The sequence below is a fragment of the Eschscholzia californica genome, unplaced genomic scaffold (genome assembly GCF_041429995.1).
Source record: "Eschscholzia californica isolate CP2 unplaced genomic scaffold, dmEscCali1.0.p SCAF_3, whole genome shotgun sequence".
Taxonomy (NCBI): Eukaryota; Viridiplantae; Streptophyta; class Magnoliopsida; order Ranunculales; family Papaveraceae; genus Eschscholzia; species Eschscholzia californica.
This window is the reverse complement of record NW_028238420.1, coordinates 18,269,769-18,294,045: the sequence shown is the minus strand read 5'-3', so window position 1 is coordinate 18,294,045 and position 24,277 is coordinate 18,269,769. Positions and strand designations below refer to the sequence as shown.

General features: G+C 40.5%; 1 protein-coding gene across 1 annotated transcript; it reads right to left on the bottom strand.

The window, feature by feature from the left end:
• Nucleotides 1-9,836: 9,836 nt before the first annotated feature.
• LOC147548811 (uncharacterized) lies at nucleotides 9,837-14,696 on the bottom strand. The gene is made up of 2 exons (XM_086671065.1): nucleotides 12,892-14,696; nucleotides 9,837-12,721 (listed from the first exon to the last, which is right to left on the bottom strand). Exon 2 carries the CDS (start codon nucleotides 12,533-12,535, stop codon nucleotides 10,985-10,987), a length of 1,551 nt encoding a protein of 516 aa, XP_086527191.1. The 5' UTR covers nucleotides 12,536-12,721; nucleotides 12,892-14,696; the 3' UTR covers nucleotides 9,837-10,984.
• Nucleotides 14,697-24,277: the final 9,581 nt, after the last annotated feature.

The window sequence follows — 24,277 nt, the reverse complement described above, 5'->3', positions numbered from 1 at the left end:
TCCACCATATTGTATGGGAATTATTATTCCGCAGGCTTAAGATATTAGGATTCCTCTTTGGGGGTTATCCTAGATCTCTTATAATTAGAAGTTACCTTATTCACAAATACTTAGTGTTTAGGATAAATCGTGTTTTCGATCTTATAAATTCCTTAGGATAAGTTTCCTCCTTGCGAAGCTCTTGACATGAAGTCCAAGTTTGATAAACACTTAATATCCTCATCGACTGGGATCTTTGATAGAATTTGGGATTAAGTCGGTAAATATTAGGCACATTTTTACCCCGATGTTTTAAGATTGAGGTATAGGCCCCACTTATACAGACCCCCTAATCTTCTCTTATATCCTAGGGCGGGAGTGGTTGTATTTGAGCCAAGGCAGGGCTTAGGCGCCTAAGACGATCTTACCGAACACCCAGTTATGAGCTTGAGTGGCATACCTCTTTCGGATTCAACCTCCCTGTTGACTTGATATGGGTTGATCCGTTGGTCTTTTGATCTTATCTTGACTTATTCACCGTAGTCAACTAATGACCATTTTTTAGATCATCACGAGTCCCACCACTCCTTAGTTGGCCATAAAGAAACTAAGAAGATCGAATATGGGTTTCATCATCAACCCTAGACGGTGATTAGAAACCCATTAATATAAGAATCATTCTCATGGTAAAAGAGTTAAAACAAAAGAAAACATAGTTAATTGTTTGTTCTAAAGCTGACTTTATGTGGGTGGATTCCAAAACCCTAACCCCTTTCACGTCTTGATTAAGTTCGATTTAAATTCCATTTAGTTATCATTTTTCTCTTCAATCAAAATTCTAAGTTCACTATTTACTAGTTTAGAATTAAATTAAATTTCTCACTTGTCTTCGTGGGTCGACCTCGTTCTTACCGAGTTTTATTACTTGACACTCGTGCACTTACGGGTGGTCACCCTTTTGGGTCCATCAAGTTTCTGGTGCGTAGAAAAACTCTAATAGTCTCTGTCATGATTTTTACGGATAATTATATGCAAATTGAGATGGTAAATATTTAATTTAAATAATTTTAAAGGTCTAGATATACCTGGACCAAGGCTGTAATGAGAGTCGGTCATTCTTGCGTAGTTGAATGTTTTTATAGTGCTGCTTTCTAGTGCTGCTTCCTTAGGCTGCTTTCCAAAGCTTGTCAACGTGCCCATTTCCGCCTCGAGCTAGGCTTTGGTTTCCCTAACGGTTCCTATTAGGCTTGTTCCTTGGATTGAGAACTCTATAATTAAGCGTGAGATGGAGACGATGGCTCTGGAATCTTGAATGAATCGTCTTCGTAGGATAACGTTGTATGCAGCGAGTCGTTCGACTTTGATGAAATCCACCATCATTACTCGGTCTGTTCTTCCTTCTCCAATAGCCAATACATATGCAATTATTCCATGTGTGAGTACTTGACTTTCACTGAACCCCGCTAAGAATGCATGGTATGGCTTTAGTTAACTTGAGCTCACGTCCAACTGTTGGAAATATAGTCAGTTCATCACATCGGCAAAGCTGTCAGTATCAACCATTCTTCAACTCACACTCCCGTTTGTTGTTGTCCAGTGATCACCAGTGGATCGTTGTGCGGGGTAATTATATCGAGTAAGTCGTCATCTGTGAAGATAATTTGAGAAGTTTTAGCCTCAAGTTTTCTGTATATGAGGGGGTGGTCCCCCTTGCTTCATTTAAGTATCTACGACGAGCATCTTTGGTATTTCCTCATGACATGGGTCCTCCAGCGATGGTGTTGATGGTTCCTACTATCTTGGACTCTGAATCTTCTTCTGGTTCTTTCCCATTTCCCGAAATATTCTATGCAGAAGTGAAGTGGGTTTTGGTATCTAGCCCAGACCCCACTCCTCCTTTTCCAAAGAACTTCTTAACTTTATAATCGGACGTTTGAGCCCGATATTCTTGCCTGACATACTTGTCTAGCTCTCATCTTTTTACAAAATCCTCTATGAGGTTTCTGAGGCGGTTGCAATCCTCAATTTTGTGCCCGTATTCTTTGTCAAAGGCACACCATCCGAAGTCCTTCTTGTTGATATTTGGTTCTGATAGTTGAACATTTTTCTTTTGCACCAGAATTACCAATATCTCCCATCTCTTTCTAGTCAGAGGAGTGTCAAATTCGTATTCCGGACTGACACTTTTATATCGGTCCTGCTCGTGAGCACGCGACACTTATTCTATTTCTCTTCTCTCTGGCAGTTCCTTTTCCGTTAGAGTTGTGTGATCTCCTTTATCTTCCTGTATATTTCCTTTCTTTTAACCACAAATTGAACTCTTTCAACAAAACCCCTTAGGATGATGTTATGTCAAAATTAAGTAAACCAATAAAAAAAAGTAATAGGAAATAAACAATCAAACAGAACATAAAAGATTTACGTGGTTCTGTTGGTGAGACATGCTCCACGGCGATAACAACGCGATGATTTACACTATTATAAGCAAACAAGTCACACAAGAGATTCCTGATAATTGAACACAAATAACCCCAAGGGTTTTAGTTTATATAGCTCATGCACTCGAAAGGTTGCAAATCCAAGTGAAGGTATCAAGTAGTAACTCAGTAAAACCGAGGTCGATCCATATGGATAGACTGGTAATTCGTATATCGGAGGGTTTAGTTCACTGATTTCAGACAAAAACGGAAAGGAACAAAGGTAAACAGAGGGTTTTTATCAAATAAGCAACGAAACAATAAAATATGTTAAACTAACTAGATTATCAAAGTAAGAGGGCGATAGAGATTCGAGAGAAGAGTCGGAGGAACAAGAGTCGCGGGAACAACAAGTGAGAGAGGTGTCGAAGTCCGGGAATCCGTAATGATAAACCTACAACTACGTGTGGTCCGATCAGATGTGTCGAGTACAATCGAAGTTCGACTCCTAAGGTTGATGTCTTTAAGCACTACGTATATCCGGAGATCATACGTAGTCAAACAAACGTCCTAATCGGTTAAACCCGAGTCATCGATGGTGTTGTCTAGTCGCCTAACTATGTGAAGTGAATGACTAGACACATGAAATTATGACTTAGACTACGATCGATATCGAATACTTCGCTTCATCTATTAACTATGTGAGGTGCATGACAAAACACATGAAAATATGATCAAAACGATAATCGAGATAATTGAACATTAATTCATAATCAAAACATTAAATCATATCAAACATAATCACAAATTTCATCCCATAATCGACAAAATAAAGTTAGCTAAACATAGTGAATGAGTAATAAATTACAAGAAGATGATGAGAGAAACCCCCTATTTCGATGTGATGCGAGGCTAAGATCGTAAAGAAAAATGAATATCTAGGTGCAACTAATCTCCCCTTACCAAAAATCAGGGTTCCCCGTAGCAATTAGTCATCTTCTTCCTTAAAATCACAAATCCACCATTAAAGCTTAACCCTAGCTTTCTCTCTCTCTATGATTTTTTTACCCAAAATCATATCAAACACCAAGGGTAATTTTATGGTTTCCGGCCAAAATTATGGCCGGAAACCCTTGAAGAACTCGGCCAAAGATGAAGGAGGTCCGACCAACTCAAGAAATGGAGTTCCCGGCCAAGCTATGCACTGTCCCGAGCCAAATCACCCGTCCCTTGGCCGCCCCATGAAGAGTAGTAGCCGTCCTGTGCTTTATGACATGAAATCCGAGCTGTTCTTCAAAGTCCGAGTTGCTGTCCCGTGTAGCTTCTCTTCTTACCGTGCTGGTCTAGCTTTGGCCGACCTTAGTGATGGCCGACCTAGCTTGGCCGGAACCTCCTCTCTCTTCAAGCTCCTCCTATCTCTAACTCTAGCCCCCAAGAACACAAATCCTAAAAAACCTTAGCCTCCCTTTCCAACTTGTTGTAGAAGATCCCCCCAAGACTTAATGTCTTTTTCTTTTAATCAAACCCTAGGTCTTATGACTTTGTCTACTTTGTTAGACTATTTTGACTTGGACCCATAAAGAGGGGTTGATGGGCCTAAAAGGTTACCTTAAAAAGTCTCCACCCGCAAGTATACGGGTGTCAAGTAATAACCCGGTAAGACCGGGATTGATCCACGAAGATAGGAAGGTGATTCGAATATCAAGAGAGTCTAGCCCACCGGTCTAGGTGTCACTCACTATGTCAGACTAAAACAAACGATGATAATTTGGGCTTTTTAGATTGATTTAAAATAAAGAATAAAGAAAACAAACAAAACTAACTAAACTAAAGGTGAAAGAGATTAGGGAGAAAGTTGCAACAAGAGTCGGGCAATAGTTGATTGAGAGGGATACGTCGATCCACAAGATCGATAGTGACAAACACTAAATATCTATTAGCATGAAAAATTAGTTAACTTCACCCACATTGACAATCATAAGAATAATATGTCAAAATAAGCATAATCGATCAAAAGTTACTAAGCATCGACTATCAAACTAATAACAAACTATCAATGAGTTAACAATGAACAATTATGACACCAATAAGTATAGTACGTCAAACTAAGTATAATCGATCAAAAGTTACTAAGCATCGATTGTCAAACAAGGCACGCACTATCAAACTATATGTCAATAGACAATTAAGAATAAGACTTCTAATTCATAAAATTAGACGAAGTTAATCGAACTATCATTCGACAAACAATGAGTATTTCATCACATATCAATTCATGCTTTACTAGTATCCAAATACAAGATCTAGCAATACGTGGCGAAACAAATAATAAACGGAGAAAGATAAAGAAAGACAAAAATTAAGGTTGAAATCTCCCTTTTTCGATGGGGGCGCAAGGCAAGGATTGTCGGAAAATATGAATATGTAAGTGTTGTTGATCTCCCTTTAGCAATGTTCTGACTTCTCCTTAACAGTGCAAAATAGGTGTCCCCTTAGTAAAAACTAGAGTTTCCCTTAGCAATAAAGTCTTATTCTGCAGAAAAACAATCCACCATTAAAGCTTCACCAAACCTTCTCTCTCTAAAATTTTTCATACCAAAACAAAATCAAATGACATGGGAGGCAAGACATTGATATATGGAGTAAAACTCCTAAACTTTTCGGCCAAAATAATGGTAGGAATTAGCCTAAAAGTCCGGCCAAATGTGTCAAGATTCGACAAAAGAGGGCTGCTGTCTAGGGCTTCAAGCCTGCTGATGTGACACGAAAATGTCACATTTAAGGAGCCTAACATAGACTAATTAGTTCTTTTCAAGTGTTATTTGTAATATTTTATGTGTTTTTCTTGTTTAGGTACCATATTTGGAATAAAGAACTTAATTCGGAATAAAGGGAGCGAATTATCACTATCATTTCATGTGTCCAAAACGAGAGAAAAAGACTTCAAGCAAATCAAATGAGAAGAGGAGTCAAAGACGAGTCCCATGTCTTGATCTATCTTCCCATGTAGTTTGATTTGATTTTGGGTGAAAAATCTTTAGAGAGAGAAAGCTTGGTGAAGCTTTAATGGTGGATGTTCTTGAGATGGAGAAGATGATGATGGGTGCTATGGGGAAATCTGATTTTTTACTCGGGGACACCCAAAGTTCACTATTAAAGGGAAATCCAGCAAATTGCTACGGGGAGATCGACTACACTTAGAGACTCATTTTTCTCGACGAACCTAGCCTCGAACCACATCGAAAAAGGGGGATTTCTCATCATCTTCTTTTCATTTATTACTCACTAACCATGTTAGCTAAATCAAGTGTGTCGATTATATGTGATGAAATGTGATAAATTCGTGATTATGTTTAATATGATTTGATGTTTTGATTATGAGTTGATGTTCATTTGATTCGATTATCTTTTCGATCGTATTTTCATGTGTCTTGTCAAGCACTTCGCATAGTTAGGCGACTAAACGACACTTTCGACGACTCGGGATTAACCGATTTAGGACGTTTGTTTGACTAAGTATGATCTCCGGATATACGTAGTACTTATAAACATCACTTTAGGAGTCGAACATTAATTGTATTTGACACATTACATCGGACAATATGTAGTTGTAGGTTTATCATTATAGATTCCCGGATTTCGATACATGAACTCTCGTATTCGGATACTCTTGAAGTATGATTTGAATGTGATGATTGACTTATTATTTGTTTACATGTGAGTTTAATTGACTTCGTCTAGTTGTATAAACTAGAAGCCTCGATCGTAATCGTCCATTGACACAAAGTTTGATAATGCGTACTTAGTTTGATAATCGATACTTGGTGACGTTTGATCGGTTATACTTAGTTTGACGTATTATACTTATTAGTGTCATACTTGTTCATTTTCAATTCATTAGATAATGTGTGTAAGTTTGATAGTCGATGCTTAGTGACGTTTGATCGGTTATGCTTAGTTAGACACATGATGCTTAGGATTGTCAATGTGGGTGAAGTTAGTTATATTTTCATGCGAATAGATACATAGTATTTATCATAGTCGATCTTGTGGATCGAAGTATCCGTCTCAATTAACTTTTGTCCGAATCAACTCTTACCGTCTCCCGACTCTTGTTCCTCCGACTCTTCTCTCGAATCTCTCTCGCCCGTTTACTTTTATCGTTTAATTAGTTTATTTCTTCTCTTATTACTTATTCAATCTAAAACCCCCATTTATCTTTGTTTCCTTTCCTATTTAGTCTAAGTTAGCATTTGATACATAGACCGGGGGACAAGACTCCTTCGTTATCCGAATTACCTTCCTATCCTTGGATCGATCCCGGCTTTGCCGGAGTACTACTTGATACCTCCGCTTGGGTGTGCAACCTTTTCGGATGCATCAAGTTTTTGGCGCCGCTGCCGGGGATAGGTTTAGTAGTTAGGATAGCGTAAGTAATCCGGCAAAGCCGGGATCGATCCAAGGATAGGAAGGTAGCTTGGATATCGAAGGGTCTTATCCCTCGGTCTATATATATTAAAAGCTAACTTAGACTAAATAGGAAATACAACAAAGATAAATGGGAGTTTTAGATTGAATAAGTAATAAGAGAATAAAACAAGTAAACTAATCAAACGATAAAGTAAACGGGCAAGAGAGATTCGAGAGAAAAGTTCGGAGGAACAAGAGTCGGGAGGCAACAAGAGTCGATTCGGGCAATAAATAAGTGAGAGAGGTGTCGAACTGAGGATCCGATAATGATAAACCTACGACTACGTGTAATCCGATCTAATATTTCAGAGTATAATCGATGCTCGACTCCTAAATTAGATGTCTCTAAGTACTACATATATCCTGAGATCATACTTAGTCAAACAAACGTCTAAATCGATTTATCCCGAGTCATCGAAAGTGTTGTCTAGTCGCCTAACTATGTGAAGTGCATGACAAGACACATGAAATTATGACCTAGACTACGATCGATATCGAATACTTCGTTTCGTCTATTAACTATGTGAAGTGCTTGACAAGACACATGAAAATACGATCGAAACGATAATCGAAATAAATGAACATCAATTTATAATCCAAACATCAAATCATATTAAACATAATCACGAATTCATCACATTTCATCTCATATAATCGACACACTAAGGTTAGCTAAACATGGTGATTGAATAAGAAATGGAAAGAAAATGATGAGAGAATCCCCCTTTTTCGATGTGGTTCGAGGCTAAGATCGTCGGAAAATATTAGTCTTTAAGGTGCAGCCGATCTCCCCTTAGCAAATTTCTGGGTTCCCTATAGCGACCACCATCATCTTCTCCATTTAGAACACAACCTCCATTAAAGCTAAACCCTAGCTTTCTCTCTCTAGCAATCTTCAACCAAAATCAAATCAAACCACATGGGAAGCTAGATGAAGACATGGGGAGTAAAAGCCCTAAGGTTTTGGACCAAGAAGGTTGCCGGAACACCTAGCAAAATCCGGCCAAAGAAGTAAGGATTCCGGCCAACCCTAGATCCGGTCAAATGCACAAGCTCCGAGCCGTTTCGTGCTGTCCCTCGTGTCCCCAGCTGCAGCCGCGACCCGTGCTCATGCATCCGAGCTGTCCCGTGCCTTGTCCGAGCAGCTGCCGTGCTCCATTGAAGGTCCGAGCTGCTGTTAATGGCAGCCCGAACAGCAGCTCCCGTGAAGCACAGCCCGAGCAGCAGCTGCTGCTGTTCCGGCCGTGAGAGCTTCCCGTGCTGCTTCCCCGCGTTCCCTTGCTGTTCCAGCCCGTGTTGCAGCAGTCCCGAGCTGCTGCTCGTATTGCAGATTGGCCTGCTGCTCGGCCGGCCAAGCTAGGCCGGCCTAGTGTGCTGGCCGGCCTATGCTTGGCCGGCCCTCCTCCTTCTTCCTTCTCTCTTTCTCCTCCTCAAACTCTCTAAAACTTCAAGAACCAAAAACCCTAAAGTTCCTAGCCTCTTCTTTTCTCTCTTTTTCTTCTCCTCAAACTCTCTAAAACTTCAAGAACCAAAAACCCTAAAGTTCCTAGCCTCTTCTTTTCTCTCTCTTTCTTGGTTGTTCAATGCTCCATGAGGAAGAAGATGAATAGTGTATTTGACTCAAACCCTAGACTTAGTCAACCTTGACTTTGACTCAAACTTGGGTCCATTGGGTGCCTCCAAAATCTCTTCCTTCTTTCATCTTCTTTGGGCTTGGGTTTTATTCCTTCATATCTAGGCTCTTGGGTTTTAGACTTAGGCTTTAATCTACACTTGAAAATCAAGGGGGGTGCCTTCATAGAATCTTTGTTTTAAAACCGAACCTCGACTTCTTTCTTTCACAACTTCCCCGTCCGAACTCGGAATGGACTTCCGTTTTCACCGTTGGACTCGTCTTTGACTCTTCTTGTCATTTGATTTGGTTGAAGTCTTTTTCTCTCATTTTTGACACATGAAATGATAGTGACAATTCGTTGCCTTTATTCCGATTTACATGTTTAACTCCAAAATAGGAACCTAACATGAAAAACACATAAAATATTATTGATAACACTTGAAAAGGGACTAATTAGTCTAAGTTAGGCTCTCAAAATGTGACATTTTCGTGTCACATCAAGATCCCCAAACTTAAACATTGCTAGTCCTCGAGCAAATAAAACAAAATAAAAGCCTAACTCACTTTCGGAGGCATCCCGGTTGCATTTAGCGTATGCAACAAGCCGTTAAACCCCTAGGTTGCCCCTAGAGGACGAGTGTCGTCTCGTGAGGGTTTCCATAGATGACACCCACAAACATCGTGGTTTCAAATACACAAGGGCCCAACATCGAAATCATAGATAAGCATGATTGATATAGTAAAGGGTTTAAGCATGTCAACACATAATGAATCAAGTAAATAAGTTCTTGTAAAAGCTAAAGACCCCTTCACTAATGATCTTACCCTAAAGTGCTAGCGTCATACCATAATGAGCAACATCTATGTCCCGAAATCACAAAACCTTGATTCCTAAGTTAGTACATTTCGCCTCGACTTTGGCCTCACGGACATACACTCCAAATATGAAATCACTCAAGAATGGTTCGCTCGTATGTGTGAGTGTGACCACTAACATGGACTCAACACATAAAAAGGGGTGAGGACAACATTTTGGAACGAATGATCTTCGAAAAGGAATTAGCCACTAAGCGGAGTGAGGAAGCTCACTCACCCTTCTCACCCATTCTACCCTCTAAGAATGCCTTCTAAAGGTTAACAGATACTAGAAATGGATGATGATGGTGGATTCCCGAGAATGTCGAACTCTTCATGATAGAACCTCTTAAGCATTTCCACATTCGTTACTTGCTTCGAATACTTATTCATGAACATACACACAAACACACATATATACAATCACATCACTCATACAAAAGAGCAAACATGCTCAAAACATAACATAAACAACTTTATTCATCATTCATTTTTTTTTTCTTTTTGTCTTTATTTCTTTCTTTTTTTCACTTTTTTTTTTTTTCACAACACAACATCACATAAAACAAACATAACTCACACAATACTATATTCGTGCAATTAACTTTTTTTCTTTTCTTTCATACTTGCTTTTGACATTCTTCGTTCTTTTCTTCTCATGTCTTCATTCTCGGGATATAAGATGATGATGGTAATGGAGTATCCGCCTCTCTCTAGTTGGCATTCTAATCGGGTTTCATAGACTACAAGGACAAGATTAATTTGCTATCCTAATGTCACTCCTAGTGGCTAAGAAAGTTGAGCACACGAGATCAAATGAGCTCTTTTAATAGTTACGAGGTTGAGTAGCTCTTCATTCTACTCGGAGTTAGCGCGGAAGAGTACACTCGAAGGGCAATTTAGGCTTTGAGCTCTCACATGGGTTAAGTCTCCACTAATGACTACTCTAGGTCTCTTAGAGATGTTTCTTCTTCACTAAGATGTTACTCCCATAGTATGACACAAACACTCAAAGACTCGACTTTCATGCAAAGACCATTAGCAATCACAAAACTCATTAACTCGACACATATGCATCAACATTCTTAAAACCATCACTACAATCACATGCAAATCTACTCAAAATGTTCAAAATTTTCAAATTTTGGCTAATTTGAACCCTTTTGTCTTTAAAACCCATGGTCATGCATTGGTTATGGTCATATCCTGCATCCCCAAACTTAAAACTAACATTGTCCTCAATGTTCTAAGCATACACTCACCAAAAGATAAAGAGGCACATCAATTTAAAGAGAAGAGTGGAGAGATATTACCATAACCGAAGGAGATAAAAGACGATACTACCAAGACTCATGTATAACGAGGTTCCAAGTTGATGCCAAGCTCGCGCCATCCCCAAACTTGGAACAAACCACGTCTTAGAAGTAAAACATATAAGAACTGCTCCTAAAATATCCAAAACATAATGAGAATGAAGCACATAAAAGACATGACCATATAAAATGACCACTCACGCGGGATCACTCGATTGCATTAAGCTATGCAATTAGCCTTTGATTCTCTTGTTTTCACACAAGAGCACGAGTTATGTCTCGCGGAGGGTTTCCAGAGATGTCACCCACAAACATCAAGGCCCATCTCAATTGGCCTAACGATCATATAGCAACAGACGGAAGATTTGGGGGTCAACCCAAAGAAAGCTATATACAAAAGCTAAAAGTCTCACAAGAATATTAAATGAAAGAAGTGCAAGTGAGACTAAAAGCGAAAAGAAGCCATCCCCAAACTTAGTGAATGCACGGTCCACTAAGTGCGCATATATGCTAGGGGCGACGACTAAACAGTCGTCAAAAGGATCAACATACAAATGAAGGGTCAGGAAGTCAGTCGAAGGTAAAAAGTCATCCTCAAGCTTAGTGGATAGAACATCCACTAAGACCCTAGACATGCTAGGGAAGACGTCCGAAGTGTTCCAGAAGGGGTCAACAACCGAGTCTGAGATCATGTGGAAGGTCGAACTAAACTCTAAGGGTAAGGCAATATGTTCGGGGACCAAGTCAAGGTCCGTGGTTTCCTTAGGGAAATAATCCAACAAGCTATCCGCTATCTCTCTAACTACTATGTCATCGACGTCCTTAAAGGCATCAGGAGCCTCAAAGTTAGGCATAACACCTTCCATTCTACATAACCCATCCAAATAATCACAAGTGGTAAAAGTTGGAAAGTTCAACATCGTGTGATCCCCAAACTTGCTCGTAGAGCTATCATCCTGAACATTAAAATCTAATGTAGTCGGATCATGGTGAGATGACAATGGTCGAGGGATTGAGCAATAAGGTTCATCGGTCAGTTCAGACTCTAAGGGTCTATCAAGAGCTTCTTCGACATTTAACTTAAGACTAGAGTTAGGTGTATTACCCTCACCATCATTCATAGTCTCCTCTTGAGTTTGGGGTGCGCAAACCCCTTCCTCGTCGACGATAGGCTCTGACTCAAGTCTATCAACAATTTTGAGAAGCCGTTCCGTGATCTCCGTTATATCTCGATTGAATCTAGTTTGGTACTCTAAAATTGCGTGGGGAGTGTCTTCAGACATCTTCTCGTAATAAGGCACATGAGTATAACTAGACGAAGACTCTCGCGGAACACGAATCATGGGACAATACTCGGTCAAATGGTCTAAGCTCGCACAAACAGCACAAACCGGGCTAATGGTCTCCATGATCCTTTCTTCACTACCTTCATATAGATACCTAGACTCGACTCTTTGAATGGAACCATCGAGTCGGGAATTGTCATCACTAAGTGAACCGTTTATATATGCTTGTCGATAGTCACGAAGACTTCGACGTGGTCGATCAATACTAATGGAACTACGGTTATCATCAAATGACAAATCCATACATGAAGGTGTGGTCATCCCAAATTCTTGTCGATAGTCTCGAAGACTCTTACGGGGTTGATTACCCTCATGCTCATAATCCCTAAAACCATGTTCATGACGAGTCTGACCGACTCCATACATCCATCGATATTCACCCATGGTCATCCTAGGTCGGTCAGACTCAACTCGCCTATTCCTATCACTAGTCGTAACATTCCTATATAAATTTGAGTAGTCCTGATGACTTGTAGATGGTCGACTAGTGTTGGAAAGGGTTCGCATAAGGTCATTCTCATCAAATGACCAACTTGCCATGCTCTTACAATGTTCAAGGATACTAACACACAATCACAAAATGGGAGCTAACACTTAAAGAACTAAACAATCACACACAAATAAAAAGGATGAGATAGAATGCGATACTATCAAGAGCTCCTCTCGTTTCGTTCGTTTTTCCTCTTTAGCTTCTTGATTCCTTCCTCGTCCTTCGCCTTTATGTCACTTTTGGCTCTTTTCTTGTAATGATACCTAAAAGAAAAAGAAATTAAGAAAGTACAAAATAAAATAAAGACGTCTAAGAAGCAAATAACACTAAACTAATGAACAAAACAACTAACGCTATCCTAACTACTAAACCTATCCCCGGTAGCGGCGCCAAAAACTTGATGCACCCGAAAAGGTTGCACACCCAAGCGGAGGTATCAAGTAGTAACCGGTAAAACCGGAGTCGATCCAAGGATAAGTTGGTAGTTTGGATAACGAAGAGTCTTGTCCCCCGGTCTATGTATCAAATGCTAACTTAGACTAAATAGGAAAGGAAACAAAGATAAATGGGGGTTTTAGATTGAATAAGTAATAAGAGAAGAAATAAACTAATTAAACGATAAAAGTAAACGGGCGAGAGAGATTCGAGAGAAGAGTCGGAGGAACAAGAGTCGGGAGACGGTAAGAGTTGATTCGGACAAAAGTTAATTGAGACGGATACTTCGATCCACAAGATCGACTATGATAAATACTATGTATCTATTCGCATGAAAATATAACTAACTTCACCCACATTGACAATCCTAAGCATCATGTGTCTAACTAAGCATAACCGATCAAACGTCACTAAGCATCGACTATCAAACTTACACACATTATCTAATGAATTGAAAATGAACAAGTATGACACTAATAAGTATAATACGTCAAACTAAGTATAACCGATCAAACGTCACCAAGTATCGATTATCAAACTAAGTACGCATTATCAAACTTTGTGTCAATGGACGATTACGATCGAGGCTTCTAGTTTATACAACTAGACGAAGTCAATTAAACTCACATGTAAACAAATAATAAGTCAATCATCACATTCAAATCATACTTCAAGAGTATCCGAATACGAGAGTTCATGTATCGAAATCCGGGAATCTATAATGATAAACCTACAACTACATATTGTCCGATGTAATGTGTCAAATACAATCAATGTTCGACTCCTAAAGTGATGTCTATAAGTACTACGTATATCCGGAGATCATACTTAGTCAAACAAACGTCCTAAATCGGTTAATCCCGAGTCGTCGAAAGTGTCGTTTAGTCGCCTAACTATGCGAAGTGCTTGACAAGACACATGAAAATACGATCGAAACGATAATCGAATCAAATGAACATCAACTCATAATCAAAACATCAAATCATATTAAACATAATCACGAATTTATCACATCTCATCACATATAATCGACACACTTGATTTAGCTAACATGGTTAGTGAGTAATAAATGAAAAGAAGATGATGAGAAATCCCCCTTTTTCGATGTGGTTCGAGGCTAGGTTCGTCGAGAAAAATGAGTCTCTAAGTGTAGTCGATCTCCCCGTAGCAATTTGCTGGATTTCCCTTTAATAGTGAACTTTGGGTGTCCCCGAGTAAAAAATCAGATTTCCCCATAGCACCCATCATCATCTTCTCCATCTCAAGAACATCCACCATTAAAGCTTCACCAAGCTTTCTCTCTCTAAAGATTTTTCACCCAAAATCAAATCAAACTACATGGGAAGATAGATCAAGACATGGGGAGTAAAAGCCCTATGGTTTTGAGTCAAGAAAGTTGCCGGAAAAACACAAAAAATCCGGTCAAGGATGGTGGAATCCCGGCCAAGAAAAGTGGAGTTTTCGGCCAAATCAAGCACATCCGAGCTTCCCCAAGCTAGATCGCGGTTGTCCCTTGCTATTGAGTGCATCCCGTGCACATATTGAGCAGCCCGAGCTGCCATTAATGGCTATTTCGTGCAGCTCCAATGGAGCTCGGGCTGCTGTCCGGCCGAGTCCCGTGCCGGCTATGGTGCCGGCCAACTTGGCCGGCACCCCTCCTTCTCTTGCTCTCTCTTTCTCTACCAAACCCTCTTTCAACCCTTGCTTTTGGTGATGAAGAACAAGAAAACCCTAACTTTCTCTCTCTTCCTCCCAAAACTTGTGTATTGTAATAATGAAGAAGATGAATAGTGATGAACCCCTCTTTTTGACTCAAACCCTAGGTCAAGACTTTGATTCAAACTTGAGTCCATAAAGAGAGGGTGCTCATATAATATTTCCTTGTCATTCTTCTTTGGGCTTGGTTGTGGGCTTCTCAACTAGAAATCCAAGGAGTGTCTTTATGGAATCCTTGTTTTAAGACCGAACCTTAACTTCTTTCTTTCACAACTTCCCCGTCCCAACTCGGAATTGACTTCCGTTTTCACCCTTGGACTCTTCTTTGACTCCTCTTCTCATTTGATTTGCTTGAAGTCTTTTTCTCTCGTTTTGGACACATGAAATGATAGTGATAATTCGCTCCCTTTATTCCGAATTAAGTTCTTTATTCCAAATATGGTACCTAAACAAGAAAAACACATAAAATATTACAAATAACACTCGAAAAGAACTAATTAGTCTATGTTAGGCTCCTTAAATGTGACATTTTCGTGTCACATCACCTGCTACCCACTGCCCTTTGAAGAGTTACGCCCCGAGCTTGATGCCTTGTAAATCCGGCCGACCGAGAGATCTTCCTTGATGAACCTGAGCTGCACTTGACTTCCTTGATCCCAAGCTAGCTGATGTTCGTGCTGGCACCTTGGCGTCCCGAGCTTCCCCAGATCTGCCGGCCAAGCTTGGCCGGTCCTTGTATGATGGCCGGCCAAAGCTTGGACGGTTCCTCTTTTTCTCTTTCTCTCTCTTAGTCTCAGGCTCCAAACCCTAGCAAACCCTGAGTTTCTAATGTAGAAGATGATCCATTCAGACTTCTTTTTCTTCATTCCAACTCAAACCCTAGACTTAGTTATGAGACTTTGACCCTTTAGAGAGGAGGTGCTCACAAAATTTCTAATTGGTCCTTCTCTTTTGGGCTTTCGAGCTTGCCTTTGAGTTTCATTTAGAAACCAAGGGGTGCCTTCATAATTGTCTCTACTTCCTCTCATTTTCAGAATAGACTAAATTATCCCTCGCTTCTTTCTTCCATAACTTTCCCGTTCGAACTCCGATTCGACTTCCGCTTTCTCCGTCGGACTCACCATTGACTCCACTTTCCATTTAGCCTCAGATTTTATCAAAATAACCAAAATATCCCTGGTGCTGTTTCCCTCCGGTTTCTTCCACATGAGATGAAAATATAATAAATGCTATGTTTTATTCCAAATTAAGCATCAAACTCCAAATAAGGTACCTGCCAAAAAAAACACATAAATAATTAGAAATAAAACCCGAAATGGACTAACTCATCCAAGGTAATTGATCCAAATGTGGCATTTTAACCCACATCAGGGATGCTCATAAAATCTAGGGGTGAGCAACGGTCGGTTTTTTTCGGTTTTGGCTCAAGCCGAAGCCGAACCAATAAGTGGCGGTTTGACTAAATCGTCGGCCGAAGTCGAGCCGATCATTCGGCCGGCAGACATGGTTATTCTTGTTCTTCTTTGGATTTTTGGGTTGTGAGCTTGGGCTTTGGTTTTCACTTAAATTCCAAGGGGTGCCTTCATTTTTTTCTCTACAAATCTAATTTCAAGAAAAGACCAAGATGTCCATCGACTTCTTTCTTTCATAGCTTCCCCGTCCGAACTCCGAATCGACTTCCGTTTTCACCGTCGGACTCATCATTGATTCCACTTGTCGTTCGATCCCTTTGGTATCTTTTTCTCCCGTTTCAGTCGCATGAGATGAAAGTGATAATTTGCTCTTTATATTCCGACTTGCGTGTTTAGCTCCATGTAAGCCACCTAACAAGAAAAACACATAAAACATTATAAATAATATCTGAAATGAACTCATTAGTCTAAGTTAAGCGCGTCAAATGTGACATTTTCATGTCACATATACAGTCACTTAAACCCTTATCTCACCGACACAATGCGTCATCGACCCTCTCTTTCTAAATCCGAAATACACATGGATACTGGTAACACAATAACCGACATACCATTGAGCCTTACTTTGGAACCCTGCTGAGTACCAGCTCTGTTTTTAAGAGTCTTGCTTCGAGTACGAGCTCTGTTTTTGTATACTAGCTCTGCCTCAGCGATCACCCCTACTAACGGGTCTAAAGTGTGTTGGCGGGTCGTAAACTGGATTGGATATCAACCCATATTCAAGACACTTTTAACAGGTGAGAGATTCGTCTTTAGCTATCTCCCTTATTATTTTGTACTGCCATAGATGATGAGACATGAAAATGTCCCATCGGAGTCTCTTAACTTGGGCTAGTTAGTCCATTTCGGGCTTTTACTCTCATGAATTACTTGTTTCTCTTGTTCAGGTGTCTTCTACAAAATTGAGCGTGAAAAACGGATAAAAACGAGAGAAAGACACACGAGGGGGCATTTTTGTCATTTGATGGTGAGTATTCTGGTAATTGTAGCCAAGTTTGATGCTTAGTAGAAAAGTAGAGTCCAAGACGAGCCCGGAGGCGAAAACAGAAGCCGAATCAGAGTCTGCATGTGAAAGATAATCCAAGTTAAAGTTTGGGGTCAAAGTCACTTGACCTAAGTGGAAGAAGGAACGTCTAAAGGGACATGAGTTGTCCTGGTCAGCCCAGCGAGGTCCTGAAAGGGACATGAGTTGTCCTGGTCAGCCCAGAAGGAGATAAGACCTTCCAAACAACCAAGTTCGGGTTCGCAACCACTAACATTCAGACATACAGTGACTCGCAACTTGTGGTTAACCAAATCAACGGAGATTACGAAGTGAGGGGAACCAACATCACCAAGTATGTAAAAATGGTAAAGGAACTGATCAAACAGTTCGAAAAATTTACCATTACCAGAATCCAGTGAGAAGAAAACACGCGGGTAGACGCCTTGTCGAAGATGATCAAAGGACAAGCCACCATACCTGGTATAATCTTTCAAACGTTGGAAAGGAAGAGCACATATAAGTCAGCAGAGGTGTTAGCCACCAGAATTGCCAAGGAAGACACTTGGATGAAACTGTTCATCGAATACCTCCAAACCAAAAAACTTCCCGAGGATCCCAACGAAGCACGAAGAGCCAGGTGCAATGCTACAATGTACACCATGCTTGGAGACCTCCACTATAGAAAATCCTTTGCACATCCCTTGCAGCGCTGCCTGGCGGAAGACAATACGTGATGATGGAAATGCACGAAGGTCCGACTGAAAATCATGCCAGCCCCAGAACGCTGCAGAGACAATTGATTCTCGCCGGGTACTACTGGGCCAAAATGTTCAAAGATTGCATAAAATACACGAAGTATTGCGAGCCCTGCCAGAAGCATGCCAACGATTACAGAAAGCATCCTAACGAGTTGACACCAATCGTAAGCCCTTGCCCTTTCGCGCAATGAGGAATCAATTTGGTAGAACCCTTTCCCAAAGGACCCAGGGGAAAAACCATGTTGCTGGTAATCATAGATTACTTCACTAAATGGGTCGAAGCTGCACCACTATCGCGAACCTGAACCGAAGATATAGTAAAGGTCTTATGGAATAAGATACTCACTCTGTCCGGAGTGCCGAGAATCCTTGTCATGGACAACGGGCCCCAGTCCAATACTGACGCAATGAAGAAGTTCTTGACAGAATACGAGATCAAACCCGCTAATGTCAGCCTAACTCATCCATTAGGAAACAACCAAGTGGAGGTAACAAACAAAACTCTAGTAAAGTACATTAAGACTAAATGTTATAATAATAACAACTAGGTAGACGAGCTCTCCAATATGTTGTGGGGATACCACATCACACCACGAAGAGCCACATGAGAGACACCCTTTCGGATGGTGTATGACATTGAGGCCATGCTACCAATCGAAATAGGATAACCCAACCTAAGGGTAAAATACTTCAACCCAAAGAAGAATGAGGAGCTCATGCGAGAACACCTAAACCTGATCGAGGATGTCCGAGACCAGGGCGAAATCAGAAATATGGCCTTCAAGGACATGATAGTCAAGGAACACAAATCTCACACGAGGGAAAGAAAGTTCAGCCTAGGGGATACTGTGTGGAGAAACTCCCAATTCGTTAAAAAACACTCGACTACAAAACAATTCCCAACCTGGGAGGGCCCTTATACGATAGTACAAGTAGTACTTCCAGGGACATTCAGGTTGGAAAATGCCTCAGGACAGATCCTCACACACCCGTGGAATGCCAAACACCTCAAGTTAGCCTTCACAAGAAGAGGCGTGGCCGTCCCAGGCACTGCCCAAGCTACGACCAGGGGTGAAGGAGAAGTCCTAGTCTAAACTAGTTGAGCTCAAGCCAACAACCGACCTGGTAGGCGAAGCTACGACTAGGGGTGAAGGGGTAACCCTAGTGGAAACTGAAAGCAAGGGGGAGCCCTAGTCAAAACTCAAATTAAGGGAGAGCCCTAGTAAAACCTCACAAACGACCCTGACCCCGACACAGAAATCACGACAACATAATATACAGATCTGACGAAGCTTCTATTTTGTAGAGAAACGACTTGAAGGATAGTAAGTCAGGTCGCGAGCATTAGTAAAAATAGGTCTGATTGAGTTCTTGTTTTGCAGGAAAAGACGTCCCTACCAGACCTAGTAAGTTAAGAAAACTACATTAGTAAGCCTAGGAGTACAAGATAACAAATTTTTGTTCTCTCGGTGCTTTGAAGTCATATCTAGGAACAAACCGAGAAGAGTTCACCCGAAGAGTTGCGTGCAAATCAAAGACAGTTAGATGAAGAGAGCAAAAATTGTTAAAATTGTTTATTATATTACAATTACATATTCGAAGAAGAAGAAGACAGAGGAAAAGAAGAAGTAACATCCGGAGGGTTAACTAAGTCCACTGAAACGCCAACAACCACAACTAAGATCCAACCATATCCTCTCTGATGAACCAGATACCCTGTCACCTCAAAAACCATTGATCGAAGGTCGCTCAGAACACCCATCAAAGTAAATACTAGTAAGCAGAAGGGATCACCAAAACGAACCATCTCTAAATAAAAAGGCGCCGAGAACACCCCTTGAAGTCAGGACCTTGAAGGAAGTCAGGACCTTCCTCATCCAGCATTTTTGAATAAATGAAAATGCGTCAAAAGACTAAGGAATTAAGACGGTAATTAAGAATAACTATTACTTTTTTAATCGTTTCCGAGAAAGTCAATTATTGAAGAAATTACAATCAAGGGCATCAAAGAAGATACGACCATTTGGGTCTATTACAAAAGAAATTGCAGAAGGGAAGGGATTCGACCATCCCCACAGATCGCAACTAAATAGAAGAAAAGAAAGAAAGACGACCCGAAAGGGAATAGACAAGCACAAAAGGGAGAAAAAGAGGAACCCAAACTATAGGGAATTGACTCCGAAGGTTCGCCTAAATCACGTGGCCCTCGGAAATTAGTTGAGCTCCGTGAAGAGATCAAACCGAGTAAAGAGTTCTTCACCACTCGCATCACCTTCCTTTTGGATGCCGAACTCCAAGCAGCGTCAAGAACCACCCCCCTCTGGTGAGAAGGTCCAAAATGACACCTGAGGTTATCATTTCCATCGTAGAAGATCCTACCTTCTACCATTTCCATCATAGAAAAAATGTTGCTTGAAGAAATTCCAAGCCAAAACTCGAGCAAGGGCCTCATCGTGAACTCGTTGAGAATCAGCAGTTAAAAGGAAATACTAAGAAGAAAGGAAGATTTAAAAAAGTTGTTCTTCAGGAAAACACAACACAAAGGAGGCTATTATATTAGAAGAAGGCAAAGAGTTCCCTCGACAAAGGAGAACATTGAAGATAAGAGTAAAGTGGCCTTGGTAACACACTAAGTCATAATGACTAGGTGTCAAATCGCGGCTGAAGAACTGACTTAGTCATAGGAGAATCAATTAGACTCGACAAGACTCAACTGCTCATCCAACAAGAAGAGGCCACGTACCCCATCCACGCATGCTAGTGAAGGTACCGTGGGCAGTTACTCAAAAGATCAACGCCGAAAACGTGTGATCAGAGAATCAAATCTGTGACGTCACAAAATCACGCGAGAAAGTTAAAAGTTTTTTCCCAAGACACGGAGTTAATATTCGTCACCCGCAAATTAACACGTAGTAGAACCCTTCAGAATTTCCGAATCAGGCACACTCTGGCGAGACGACCCTGGCAAACCCAAGGTTCAAAGGTTCAACTACGACGAGGTCATTTTCGCCACAAGCAGATCAGCTCAGCCAAAATCAGCCCCGGAACACGGAGCTCAGGAAAGTGAATACGGAAAGAACTACCGAGCTTTATGGGCAACTCTGGTCCAGGTATACCTACTACCTTTAAGATTTATTTGTTTAACGTTAATGCTTAGAATTTCAGAGTACTTCTACTCTTTAGTTTCTTTACTTTCGACTAAGAAATGGCGGGACTCGTGATGATACATAAAATGGTCAACCGTTGACTGATGTCAAGAAGTCAAGAAACGACTAGAAGTCCAACGGGTCAACTCGTCTCAAGGTAACAGGGTAGCTAGGCCCGAAGAGATCCGCCACCTATGCTTATAACTGGGATGTCGGCCAAATCTCCTAACGAATTCCAACTCTGTTTTGCCTTACGAACAACCAGGTCTGCCCTGGGATTCTCAAGAAGTATATGGAGGTCCACGTAAACTAGGCCGATGACTTACACCCTGAACATCGGAAGGCAGAAACGCGCCACAAGCTTACGGACTTAATCCTAAAGCTTCCCAAAGATGTCACTCGGCTGAAGATCTTAAGTGTTTAAGTAACTTGGCTTCAAGAGTTTCAAAGGAGGAAACATCTCATAGAAAATCTATCAACTCGGCAAGATATCTAGGAAGTATCCTTGAAAAGAGCAACTTCTAATTATCCTAGATACGAGATAAACTCAAAAGCATACCCTAACTACAAAATAGTAGTTTCACTACAACAAGGTGGATCTCAACCGCCTCAATCTCACCGTCTATCACAGTCGGACTAATTCGACCTACAAAAGGGCATCTCATCATCTTCACCAAGGTAAGCTCAATACGTTCCACAAGGATCATTCAATACTCAATACTTTAACTGCAAAGGGCAATCTGACCATATTGAGCGTCAGAGAGGTTTCCAAACTCGTTGCAGGTTTTCCCCTCAGGTTTCTAGGAGCAAGGAGCGGGAATTGAAGGAAGGAATATCGTTCATCGAGATGGAGTATTAACCAATCAGGCAATCCAACATCAAGGTCCCAATTCCCTGACTGATAACCGGAAAGTCATTTTTTGACATAAGCACCAATTTGAACAAGGATTGTTATGTCTGTCGTTTTCTCTGCTTCTTTGTCTATGACATGTCTTTTTTCTTTCACTTCTTCTTGCGAAGACATCTGTGTGCACAAAGTAGTGAAAAATAATTATGTAAAGAATTGAGTTGGGATTCGGGTTACCAAATTGATAATATTGCTGAAGTCAGCTCTCCTTCTAGCGCTAATTGTTGATGTAAAAAAATGGTAATATGGTTATCAGTCTGAAAATAAAGACTCAATGTTGGATTCTTGGGGAACGTACCTTGTTGAAGGTGATGTGATGCCCTTTTATAGGCTGCTTTAGACCGACTGTGGTAGACGGTGAGATTGAGGCGGTTGAGATCCACCATGTTGTATTGAAACTAATATTTTGTAGTTAGGGTTTCCTCTTTGTGTTTATCTCGTATCTTGAATATTTATATGTTCCTATGTTCAAGGATCCTTCGTAAATATCTTTTCGAGTAGGTAGACTCTCTCGGACATGTTTCCTCCTTCGAGACTCTTGAAGTCCAATTTACTTCACCACTAAGATCGTAGCCGACTCAGATCTTTGGGAAGATTCGGGATTAAATCGGTAAGCATGCGGCGCGCTTCTACCTTCCCATGTTTAAGGTGTAACGCATCGGCCTGACTTACGTGGATCCCCTATACTTCTTGCGAATCCTAGGGCAGACCTGGTGGTGTTTGTGGCAAGGTAGGGCTGGAGCTCTTTAGATGATCTTGCCAACTTCCCGATTTTGGACTTAGGTGGCAAACCTCTTTCGGCACACGGGTTCCTTGAGACTGGTTGACCCTGGACTTTTGGTCCTTTCTTGACTTATTGACGAAGTCAGAGGGTGAATATTTTATGTATCATCAGAAACTGCTATCGCAACCAAAGCTGAAAGTCACACCAAGAGTACATGTATACAACGCATGAGAGAACGACTTTAACATGTAACTTGAATTCATATGAAGTTAAGTTACTTGTACTTGTTGTTAGAAATAACAGTTCTTATTTCAACGTTTAATTTTGTTTTGGTAATGGGTAGTCCAAAGATAATGGATACATTACAAATAGGTCTCACGTTCTAAACATTCCGAGAAAAGCTTGTTATATTTTGTATCACGAGAGCATATCAAACATTGTGATGTGATCTTTTTTACTTTTCTCTAACTTTTAAATCTATTTGATTAATGGAGCTTAGGCTTTAATCACTCCATTCAATACCTATGCTTAGCCTTATAATTTTTTTATTAACCAATAAAACAATGCCAAAACATTTCATTCTAGGACTTGGATTGGTTCTTCGTGCCACATTTTTGCTACGCAATCTAACAACACCCTATTTTACACATATTTAAATCACCCATTACCAAAAATGGCATCCTAATCCTTCTTATGTTGAATACAAAAAGCTTTTTAGCATATTATAAAATTTTAATAAAGCATGTAATTATAGTAGTATAATGCTGATTTACAAACGTTGATCAACCATTGGTTTTAAAGCCGCTTTCATTAAAAGATTTAACCAACCTACTAGTACTTTCGGTGTCATCTAGAATCTGTTCTTTGATCATTTGATGAGCTATTCCCATTCGGATAGCTGTGAACAAGTTTGTTTGTGTCTCTAGTTGCATTTTCTGATGCAGGAAATTTGTAAGAGATTACAGAAGTCTTTTGTAAATTAAAATATATTAAATTATGTGTAGTAGGTAACATATTATTAGTAATTTTATGTTTTAGAGAAGGCCTTTGGCCAGCGCTTTGGGGAAAGCTAAACAGTTTCCGGGGTGTGAAATTTTAAGGGGAATATGCAAAATTTTGAAAATTTTCAGGGGAAACATATTTTATGGGGAATATGTTTCAAAATAAAAATAAAAAACTCTCCACCTCACCACCTCACCTCTCTCCTCCATCTCATCTTCTATCTCTGCCACCTCATCATCTTCACCGACGAAGGTCGCCGGCCGGCGACCTTCAAACATGAAAAAAAAAATTCTCTCTCCTCCCTCTCTCTAAAAAAAAAATAATTTTTTTTTTGTTTTAAGACCTAGATCTGGTGTGTTCTTGAACTGGTCTGTTCTTCACGAACAGACCATGAAAGGTCTGTTCTTCAAGAACAGACCAGATCTAGGTCTTAAAATTAATTTTTTTTTTAGAGAAAGAGAGAGGAGAGAGAAATAAATTTTTTTTTAATGTTTGAAGGTCGCCGGCCGGAAAATTGACCGGCCGGCGACCTTCGCCGGTGAAGATGATGAGGTGAGGTGGAGAGAGAGAGAGAGGTGAAGTGGGGATTTTTTATTTTTCCCCCTAACAATTTACAAAATAAAATTGTCAAACAAAATTGACCAATT

Bases quoted from the DNA above. Each gene is read 5' to 3' on its own strand.
- LOC147548811 (XM_086671065.1), bottom strand. From the start codon at position 12,535: ATGGCAAGTTGGTCATTTGATGAGAATGACCTTATGCGAACCCTTTCC.